The following is an 11,484-nucleotide window of genomic DNA, read 5'->3' on the forward strand; positions in this document are numbered from 1 at the left end:
TGGGAAGTCACAGCTTGAAGCTGGCTCATTCCATTCACGCTTTGTTTCCTAGATCTCAGCCATGTACTCCTCAGTGAACAAAGCGGGACAGGCAGGGAACAAAGTGGCACAGTCCCCGAAAGCGCCGGAGGCCACCGCCCCCGCCAGTCAAGGGACACCTCAGAGGTCCACCTCGTCCTGCAATGATCTCTATGCCACGGTCAAAGACTTTGAGAAAACCCCCAGCAGCGTCAGCACACTGCCCCCAGCAGGGAGAGCCCGCGAGGAGCCAGAGCCCGACTATGAAGCCATACAGACTCTCAACCGAGAGGAAGAAAAGGGCCCCCTGGAGACTCATGGCCACCAGGGCCTCGGGCCCAAGGAGAATGACTATGAGAGCATCGGGGACTTGCAGCAATGCCGAGACATCACCAGGCTCTAGCGACCCAGAAGACAGCTCCCGAGAGCCCGTGAGCAGCGCGTGGGCACATGTCTCCTGGGAAAGGTAGCGAGTCCTACAAACCCACCCTTCACGTGCTGCTTTCATAGACAGAAGACAACTGGAGAAGCCGGGGCGGTTTCTCCAGTGTCTGAAACAGTGAGGTTCAGACCTGGCACACCTGCCCCCCTGGGGCGGAGGGTGGGGGGACACACGCACACTGCAACACATTTCCCTCGTGCACCTTCGCCCTCTGCAGAAGATCCCAGCTGCCAGGACCTTCATCCCCACGTGAGGAAAGCCAGGCTAGAAGGAAGAGCTGCACTCATGGAGAATTACAGCCACATGCACCTAAGATACTGCCATTCAGAGCCAAGGGTTCTTCCTCTCTGCTACTGACTTTAAATGGATGGCTTTTTCTCCTTAATTTTTTTTTCTTTCTTTCTATGGTTCATTCCAAGGAAATTCCCCTGGAAGGCTTAGCCCTTGCCTTCCAGGTAGGTGTTTTAAGTGAGCGAGCAACAGTGTGTGCCCGGAACCATCCGGCTCTTAGGAGGGCTGCTGGGACGCCAAACCCTGCAGGGCAGTAGGACTGAGGAGGGACATCCCTGAGGTCTTTGTGATTTCTAACCTCAGTGTTCGACATCAGCAGCCTCTCCCACAAAGTGCTTGCAAGCAGTGATAGATCCTTTATGTTCTTTTTCTAGTCCACGTGTTTTTGTCCCCCTGTATCGGATGGCTCATCGGAGCCTTTTCAGTATTTCCAATGAATATTTTGGTACTGCTGTACTTGCTTATGCCCAGAGCTCATTCCTTCGAAACAGTGAGCCTTAATCTTTGTGTTGGGATGTGGATCGCAAACAAGGACAGCAGCCGTGGGGTCCATCTCTGAAGGGCTGTCGTGTATTTCCCATGATTGACACCAACCACACCACTGGTGTGGAGTTTCATAAGTTAACTGCTACCTTAAGGTAATCTGAGATTAAAATGTAAACATTTATTTTTGTTATATGAATTTATAAGAGGTTTTATGTTCAATGCCTAATTTCTAGAAAGTGCCAGAAAAAAATGTATATTAACTATTTTGGTTTTATGTACAATGATTTATACTCTCATTTTGAAAAGACACCATGAAGCACATAAGCTAGATAATGATAAGTAGTTGTTATCTTTTTTCTAACCAAGTGTTTAAAACATTGAAGGTTTTTAAAGACTCAGCTTTTCAAATGGTACTTGGAGCTCCTGGTCCAAATCACCTAGACCACTGGAGAAATAAACGGAATAGACACAAATCATTATTTTCAGTGGTTTGTGCTGGGCAATCTTGCAATACTTGAGATGCTAAAAATGGAAAGAATGAGAGATGACTGGGATGACTGCAAATTGTGAACTTCATGAAAGTATCATAATTCCATTACGATTTAACTACATGTTTAAAGAAAATGCTGATGAATTCTGTGGGCCAGTGCTTGCCAATGCAAGTTGCCTATTGGAATCATCTTCCCCTTCTTGATACCAAAATCGGTGACTGAAGTGACTCCCATTTAGAGCTCAGCCCAGTTTGAACTTAATCCTCTCTTTAGGTCTTACAAGGCCATCACTGGAAAAACTGGCCAGTTTTCACTTAAGAGGAGCCTAGTTGAAGAGCGATTATGACGTGTAGGCTATAGAGAGGGAGTTTTTCCTACACTGAAAGAAGAAAAAAAAAATGAGGCAATTATTCTTACACCACTGTGGTATCTGCAAGTTTAAAGGTTTAATGACCTTGCTGTTTTCCCGCATGATGACAAGGGATGCTATTGGGAGGAAGAAGCATCTTGCAAATTGTAGAGACCAGCTTGTGGGCATGTTCTCCCATCCGCATGCTCAGAGCTCGGCTTTGTGACTGCTCTCTATTACACTCCTGAAACTGTAACGTGAGCCGTGTTGGAGTAAACTGGCTGTGGTCCTGATTCTCAAGTCAGCCTCGTCTCTCCCATGAAGCCTCACGTGCATGTGCACCATCCTCACTGATTAGAAGATAATGGCAGAACACCCTGGAGTCCCTGGAGAGAAATTTATCAGGAAAGTGCCAGGTGCTTCCTCCCAGAATTCCGATCTCTCTGGAGCACTGCCTTGTGATTTTCCCTGCTTGGTACTAAGGAGTTTGACCCAAAGATCTCTTCCTCAGTGGGGCTCCTTTAGCTCACGGTAATAGCCGTCATGTCACCTGGCACTCCCTGGACTGTGCATGCTCTGGTAACATCCTTCCTGGGCAGCCAACGGCTCAACTATTTTACTGCATTTTGCCATGTCTTACCTGTCACCAGGGAAATAGATCTGATTTCTAAATTCTAAAACCCCTTCGGTGGAGAAAAGTTCATTATAAATAATTGTGTCATCTAGAAATTTCATCATCAGAATTTCCCCCATAAATTTTCAAATACAGGTTATGCAGTGGAGTAGGAAAATTTGCACTGGGCTCTGTCTTCAACTGAGAGTCAGTGCTAAGACTATGTTGTGCTAGAAAGTTTTGAAGTGTAACTTTTAACGGGAACTGGCTGACCCTCCAGGAAGAGCCCTAAAAGAATTAACTGATAGTATGGTGTTGAGGGCCAGGGGAGAGAGATGCAGAGTGAACTGGGAGACCCTGGGTCTGCTCTGGAGAGCACCCGGTTCTTAACTGAAGTATATCTATTGATGTGTCAGCCCTGTCTTGACCTCCTAGTACAGTTTTTCATGAGTTTCATCATTCTTTGTTCAGACTCTTTTCTTGAACCATGGAGTTGGACAAAAGATGATGGCTCCTTTTAAATAGTTCCATCTTGAGCTAAATACTACAGAGTTTCAATTTATCAAAGGTTAATTGTCAAAAACGGAATTTGCTATATATTTAAATTTCAACTTTGACATTCATACTATGTATCCAATTATAAAGACCTAGGTTCTTTGAAGTTACATTAAAAGGTTAAAAGCAAATTTTAGGAATTTTTTGCAATATCAGTCAGAATTGTATATCTATCTGGGTTAAAAAGAAGGAATTTTGGTTTTATTCAGGTATTTTAAGCCTTAGAATCATTGTTAATGCTACTTTTAATATTTCTCAAAAATCATCATCAGGAACATCTTTTAAGTGTTTAAGGAAAAAAATTCTAGAAGAAAGTAATGCTTGCAAATACATTGTCTGCATATGTATTTTCCCCCTCCTAAACTTAATTACATCATTAAGTCTCTAACTGATTTATCTCTTAAAATCCCAGAGTTCATTCTCTGTGAGTGCTAAATGAACAGTCGGTAGTTAACACAAATAACTAAAATTTAACCTCAGTGTGTCACTATTGTCTTTTTCTCTAATTTTCTAGAAAAATGAAAGCATTTTCTTACCTTAACCAATAATAAACTCTATATATGTGTGTGCATATACACATACACACAAGGTATTTTAAAACGTTTGTGGGGAAATGGAATTAAAAGATAGATTTTATTTCAATGCGAACATTTTTAAATTCATGCATAGTTTTTCATAATAGGCATTTTCATGAACTTTTTGAAGACTCCTCATGTACTGCATGGATTTCAGATTTTTTGCAATAAAATAAGCTTATCTTTTAATTCCATTTTTCCACAAATATTTTAAAGTACTGTGTGTGTGTGTGTGTGTTTCACTCTGGCACAACCTCTGGTGCTTAATTAATTAGAATGTGTTCTTTTATGTACTTTGAAATGTTTATCCTACTGGTGTGATGAACTCTTGTCACAAAAGCAGAATTAGAAGCAATAGTTCTACAGACATTTTCATTTGATGATTACAGGAAAACCTTGAGTTGCCTTCATCTAATTTTTCTGATTAATACATTCGGATTTTAAATTGTGTCCAAAATTCCCTTGGCTGATATTAACGGTGGTATCTTAAGATCATTTTGTTATATGTTCATGGAAAAATGGAATTAAAAGATAATGAGTATTTCCTGTGAACTTTTTGAAGTCCCCTGGTACATATGGCTTGCTACATATTTAACCAAAGAGGAGGAAATGTTAAAGAGGTGTATTTCTCATATAAGTATTTGAGAAGAGATTTGACCTAAAGCAACAGAAGAATAGCCAACCGTGGGCCAAGGCAAGGTGCCACCCCCTCCCACCCCAGCCTTGAGGCTGTAGTAGTAGAAACCAGTTATCACTTGGTGGCATTTTACTTCATTCCCTTTTAAAACCATAAGGTTTAACAGCAGAATCAATGGGCAGTGATGTCATGAGACGTGCAAAAAAAAAAAAAACTGCTCTGAGACCAGGCCATGCTATCGTTGTAGAGCTCCAGTTTTAGACTGAATTAGGATTTTGTAAATGAGTAAATGACATTTTGTCAATGTTCCTTGTAATGGTTAATATGAGTCTGTAATATACTGGGGCCATTCTCTGAAAGTGTTGATTTTTGGTACCCAGCCAGCATAGCTCTGGCTGCTAGAAGCACAGTAGGTACTGGTGGTCATTTCCTGGAAATCTTGACAGGCTTATTGTACTGTGGAATTGAGCAAAGTTAAAGTGTAATGTCTGGTGTTAATAAGTGACTGATGTGAAAATAGGAACATGTGTCTATAATATCAAATGTGGTCTTACTTGCTGTGAAATCTAAATTCCTTATCTTGTAGTAGTATTTTCCTACTTTGTATTATACTTTTCCTTAAATACATTATTCCTGACAGTGGCATTAGACAGATTAAACTGACTTAGACTAAAAGTGTTTGACTTAAAGCGATCACTCCAGAAACCATGACAAATTAGAATCTGCATTTGGAATCCTCAAATCAAATATTTAAATCTTGGTCCAGAAGAGAACAAGCATTTGTATTTTTTTAATCCCACTGCTCTTTTTTTAAGTCTCTATTTATCTCTGGTTTTTGATATTTGCAAAATAGCTTATTTTTTCCAATTTCTGTTTTGTTTTTACTGAGAAATAGTCACTGAAATTTTTCTTCATGTCAGATGTAATGAGAAGTACAATTTTTTAAAAGGGCAATTTTGAAAACCATTCCCTTTAGTCATGAATGATGTTTAATGCAGTAGGATTTTTCTTTGCTTGTGTTGTCCTCTGGTTGTCTCCTATTACCTTGTATAATGTAGTAGGCAGCCTGGTAATTGCCATTTCTCAGGCTTCTGTATGTAAAATGGCAACACTGAGATGTTTTAATGTGATTATGTTTTAAACAATGTGTTGTATATCTCATCTTTTCTGAGTGAAGTTTGAACAAAGTCTCTTGTAAATAGGAATTGGTATTTCATTGTGCATTTTCTCCTCATAAAAATGGTTACCCCTAAAGTGACTTACTCTCTATTAGGTGACCCCTAGAAGTATATTCAGAAATAATTCATGACACTTGGAGGCATTTTCATTCCTTGTCTCAGAGGGTCCTTGTAATAGACACACTGTCCGGTTCCAAAAAGAATGGGAAAGTCATTTTCAACAGTGGGAATTTTTAAACTTATTTTTATGTCAAAAAATATCTCTTGCTAGCTCCAACATATTATAATATTGCTCCCCTCTATGACGTCTAAAGAATGAGGGCATGACATCACTTTTGCTTCCCACCTGTGTGGATGACCAGCTGTCATTCTGTAGTGTACCACCACAGGTCTCTGTCCTACCCACTCGTGACGTCTATTGTGTCACTACCAGGACTGATCACCATCCTCCGACATGACAGACCCTGCCAGCCAGCAAAGAGCCATTCCTCATCACAGCCAGGTGAGCAGACAGCTCTGCCCAGCTCACACGTTCCTGTTTCACAGGCTGCCAGGATTCACCAGGCAAGCAGATGCTTGGTGTCATTTGTCATGAGTTTGGCTAAACTACATACACTCTTACCCACTTCTATCAGGAGGAAGGTTGACACCAAAGGGTCATGGAGAAGAACTTTTAAAGCATCCCATGGAGAAATCCAGCTCCCAAGTGCAACTAGATTAGCACCATGCTCTAGCCAAGTAACAGCTAAGTTCCCTGCCCCCCATCAGACTTTGCCTGTGTCACTTTCAGTCCCAGGTCAGCTTCACTGACCAACCTGCAGCAAGTGGAGCCTGCAGCTGCAGCAGGCCAAGAGTTTCCAGTGATGTAGGAGGAAACTAATAATCCTGAGAGAAAAAAATCCTTCGTGTAAAAATGCATCACTTTTAAAGCAATTTAGTGTAAAATGTTTTCACCGCGTAGCTCTTACACGCCTACCCTACTGGGAAGTGGTGTTTGTGAATTATGTTAGTTACAACCAGTTCACGCTGCTTTCCTGGGTCTCAAGAAAACCGGGAATGTCCAAGCGTCTAACCATGGAGCGCCAGATACTGAGAGTAACTTGGCCGTTTGTAGGCAATCTGACTTTCTAAGTGAGGGACCAAGTAGTGAGCTAAATAACTTTTAACTGCTGGTACAAGTGAACAGTGTTACAGTGGTTGAGATTGTGTTTGATTTTGATTTTTTAAGCTTCGCTCTAAGCCATCATAGTCAAATCTTTGCATGAATATCCTATAGTCTTTTTTAATTAACAGAAAAGATATCTGGTCATTCTCTTTATACTTATTAATTTTAAAAATTCACCTAATGTGCCAGTTATGCACCCTAAAGAGGATCCACTGAAGGCTAAAGTAGAAGTAAGTCTTGGTGCTGGAAGCCTGTAGTTCAGATGTTTTGTTGTAATGTCCCAGTTTGGTTTGGTTTCGTTTGTTTTGTAACTCAACAAGTTGGGAACCATGAATTTAAAGCATTTTCTCGTTCCTGTCATGGCTTAAGGAGAGCCTGTTTATTTTTTTTAACCTTTAGCTCATCATTTAGGTGGTGAAGGCTTCTCTGAAAGACAGAGGTGCCCAGACGAAGGCAAAGAGGCCGAGTCCACGTGGAAAGGGTTTGATCGCTCCTTTGACAAGTCTGAGTGTTTCTCATGTGAGACCCATAAATGAACCTGACCTACATTTACAACCTCTCCCTTAAGCTTGCTTGCCTTTCTACAATGTAGTTCTTGAATATAGACTTCTCTTGCTTTTCCTGGAGTCACACTAGGACCTTAATTCCCACTGCTGCTCCACACCCTCCTGCCTGCCGACAACCTCAACGATGGCAGCACATTTAACAGAGCTTGTCTCCTGGGGAGAAGCAATGTGCAAAATGCCAGAAAAGCTGTATTATCAGTTCCAGTCAATAACTATTTGAGAGCATTCTATATGCTTCAGATTTTGACAGCTTTAAACCTGGCTTCACCTTTTTTTTTTTTTTTTTTTCTGAGTACCGACTATGTATTTAACTCTGGAGCCAAGGAGAGGTGGGGATTAGAAGCAAAATTTGAGCTAAATGAAGTAGGCAACTTCTCGCCCCCATGTGTCTTGGGTTGTGTGTCTCTCTGAAAGATGTAGTATCCCAGCTTCTGTCTATAGCTCTGAGTCTCTTAATAACCAGTAAATGTATGTAAGTGTGGCAGATTGTCTCAAAAGATTGACTGTTTAGATATTTCTTTTTTTAACCCAGGAATAACATAATTTTTTGTGGATAACATAATATGGCCACGAAATATAGTATCTGTAGCTATTTAAAAGCATCCTTTCAAACATAGTTCTGAGTTTATTTTAACTGGAAGAGGGAACTCTTCATATTAAAAAAGCAAAAACAAATGTTTAAACTTACATAAGTCTTTCTAGAAGAGTGTAGCATCAGTCTACCACCCATCCCAGAGTGTTTGTTCTTGTCTGTACTGCTTCATCAATTTTTATGGGAGAAAAAAGTGCACTTTTTTTATTTCTTGGAAAAGTGAATTAAATTCTCCAATGGGACAGTTTATTCTCAAGAGAAGCATTGGTTTTGGAGACCAGAGCACAGGGGTATGGTTCCTGTTCCAGCATTGACTTGACCATGTGACCTCGAGCAAATGATTTAACTTCTCTGTGCCTCAGTTTCTCCATCTACAAAATGGGGATAATGATACCAACCATTGCCTACCTCATAGAAATATTATGGGGACAAATGAGATAATATAGATAAGTACGAATGCTTTGACCTATTTGAAGAAAGGTGCTATATAAATTGAAGTTGTATTGTTTTTAGTGATTCAATTATTAATTATGTTTAGGGTTTAGATAATAGCAATACTGTTATTCAGGTTAAAAATAGGCTTCAAGTTGATGCATGTTTCCAATTCTCTTCTGTGGCCAGATTTTGATCATTTATCCAGTAATGGTACCTAAGGAACTGAAATGGGCATTGTTTCTTTGTGTTTCTGCCGGTAGTATTTCAATTCTGAATACTCAGAAAAGGCTGGAGTTTAACTTGTCATATCGTATAGTTTACATGTAATGAACCTTATTCAAGCTGTATATAAAAGTATGATTACATGTAAATAGCAGGTACATTGTAATTAAAGGCACTTATCACATTGTCTTTGTTCTTTTTTTAATTGTAATAAAAGTCAGTTTTGTATAAAAGCTTGTTAATATTCATTTGGTATTTGGAAAGGTCAAGAACAGCTAATTTGTACGCCCTGTACAAAACCAGGGTGTGGAGGATTCCAACAGTCAACTCACTGGCATAAGTAGGAAAATCGGCCTGATGATCAGACCAAAGAGTGCAGCAGTGGGAGTCAGAATCTCGGCGGAAAAGGACTTGAGTTTGAATTCCAGCTCCACACTGCTTTGAGAAAGCTGTTGGACTTTCCCTGTGCCCTTGCTGCCACATCAGAAAATGAGGAATGATAACACAGTACCTACTAGCAGGGATTAAATGAGGCATTGAGCATGGTACCTGGCAAATGCTCGGTGCTCTGTAAACGCTAACAGACCATCTTCACAGCAAGCCTAGGACATTTTTGATGACATCTACTCAGACTTGCCAGGCACCCCTAGGAAGGTTTGCAACCTGAGTGCAAAGCATGCCCCAGGCCAGGGAGAAAACCCAGCTCCCAGTCGGAGGGAGTGCAAGCATGGCAGGAAGGCTGGAACAAGTAGATTCAAGCTGCACCTGACCCTCCATGCCCCTTCCTTGGGGCTGCAAGAGGAAGCAGTAAGGGCTTTCTTTGGCATGTTCCCATCTCCTTTCTGTCTCTGCCTCTTACTTAATTCTAGGACAGCCCTAAAACCACAGATTGCCTCATACAGAACCCACCCACCCCCAGCCTGGCCTCACTTACTGAGCCTTCTCCCATGCTCCATCCTTCTGCTCCACTCCATGTGCACAATTATAAATATCCTCTTCCCTATTTCTCCTGGGACTTATTTCTAACCAAATAATTCCTTCCTGTGCAAGGGGTTAATATTCCCCTTCTTGTAAAACTGTTTGCAATTTTAGCAGCTGGTTGCTGGTGCCATCTTGAGCCAAAACCACCCTTCACTCTCATGATGGGTATTGCAAACCCATGAGAGGTCACTGGGAGTATTGGGGGTGGAAGAGGCAGAATGCAAAGACTTCCCACAGAGCACTTCAGCAAATACCCACTATGCATGTGACACTGTGCCTGTGGGTTCTGGGGCCACAGTGCTTCAGCTTGCACTAAGACTTCACTTTCGCACACATGATGAAGAGCAGGGATAGCAACACAGAGGCAGACGTGAGCAAGAGCCTGGCCATCTTGGTTTCAATCCCTGGCTTCATTTCTTACCACTTGAGGAGAACTTCCTCTCCTTTCCCAGAGCTGTTAGTCACAACACCATCCTGTGTGCAAAGACTCAGGGCTAGCAAATGTTGCATTTGAGGCTCTGGATCACAGAACCAGGTTTTCCAATTGGGCTACCTGGAGAAGTTGAAGCCCTGGAGCTCAGCAATTTGTTAGGTGTTCTGTCACCCGGGAAATGTATCAATCTTTGCAATTCTGTTAGAGGTGCACTGCCAATCCTAGGATGTGGCAGCCACTAAGCAAGTGGAGTGGCAAATGCTGATGCTCCAGTTAAGGTGAGCAAAACATACTCCACGCTTTTTGGTTGTTGCTTTAAAAAATTGTTTAGTTGTTCAATACAAATAAATATTGCATATTATCCCACTTAGAGCTTTCCTAAGGACCATAGTGTATGCTAACAATCTTATTGTGACTTGCATATTTCACTTACTGGATGCCCATAATCATATTGCCATCATGAGATCCTAGCTTACCTTACTATATAAATCACTAATAGGGAGGCATTTCCTAAAACACCCTTCTACCTTTCTCCCACTGTAAGCACCACCTGCACTAGGATTCTTTTCATTTAAAAAAAAAATCTCGATTCTGGACCTTAGTCCACCTTTGAAGTTGCCATTCTGAATATTTACTGTCATCCTAGAGGCTTCTTAAATCAAAAATCTCAAGGCTGGACCTCAGTTATTCCAAAGCCAACTCTACCAGGCATCACATCTGTTTCCAAGATGTCTCCATCTGCATATCCTTATGTCATCTCAAAATGTGACCAGTCTGGAGTGGAGTCATCTTTCCCAGCTGCCCCGTTTGCCCTTTGGGGCACATTTCAGCTTTGCAGTATCCTGCAGCATGTATTCTACACAGTTTCCTTCCCCCAGCAGGCACTAAAGACATGTTTGGTCTGGGCTGAATTCTCACAACTCTGTCATCCATATCCCTTCCAGCCTGTCTTGGACAAGTGTTTATCAAAACTTAGGAGTTTATACTTCAGTTTTTCCACTATCAAAAGCTTCAGTATGACAGTGAACTTCTGGGGAGAAGGCAGGGTAACAAGGTAGGGATGTCCTCCAACTTAAACCAGCCCAAAAAGTGATGGCAAGGGAAGAAGGGAAGCATCTGATGCGGAGATAAACAGCATCACTGCCTGGCAGAGCGATCGTCTAGAACAGACCAGTCATTCAAAGCCAACAGCTTTCGATGCTCCAGCCTAGCAGAGAAAAATAAACCATTACCATATCAAAGTAGAAAAACATGTTAACAGGAAAACAAAAGATCACCAAAAAAACCCACTTAACTATTTCATTCCATAAATATTTACTGAGCACTTCTTACAGGCAAGGTACAGAAAGACTGATAGAAGAGAGAGAAGACTGTGGCCTCAGGTGTCGCATTCTAGCACACTTAGTGCCTTCTTTTAAATGTTTGACATGCACAATTAAATCCTCAGAATACTTC

At 41.3% G+C, this 11,484-nt stretch overlaps 1 protein-coding gene across 3 annotated transcripts in view; it reads left to right on the top strand.

Annotated features, from left to right (window-relative positions):
- The window catches only part of PAG1 (phosphoprotein membrane anchor with glycosphingolipid microdomains 1), a 176,648-nt gene extending 167,800 nt beyond the window's left edge, over positions 1–8,848 (top strand). For all 3 annotated transcript variants that reach the window (XM_062188313.1, XM_062188315.1, XM_062188314.1), the window contains one exon: positions 53–8,848. In XM_062188313.1, coding sequence (XP_062044297.1) covers positions 53–421 — 369 coding nt within the window. In that variant the 3' untranslated portion in view covers positions 422–8,848. The remainder of the gene's footprint in view (positions 1–52) is intronic.
- Positions 8,849–11,484: the final 2,636 nt, after the last annotated feature.

Source organism: Lepus europaeus, chromosome 4, assembly GCF_033115175.1.
Source record: "Lepus europaeus isolate LE1 chromosome 4, mLepTim1.pri, whole genome shotgun sequence".
NCBI lineage: Eukaryota > Metazoa > Chordata > Mammalia > Lagomorpha > Leporidae > Lepus > Lepus europaeus.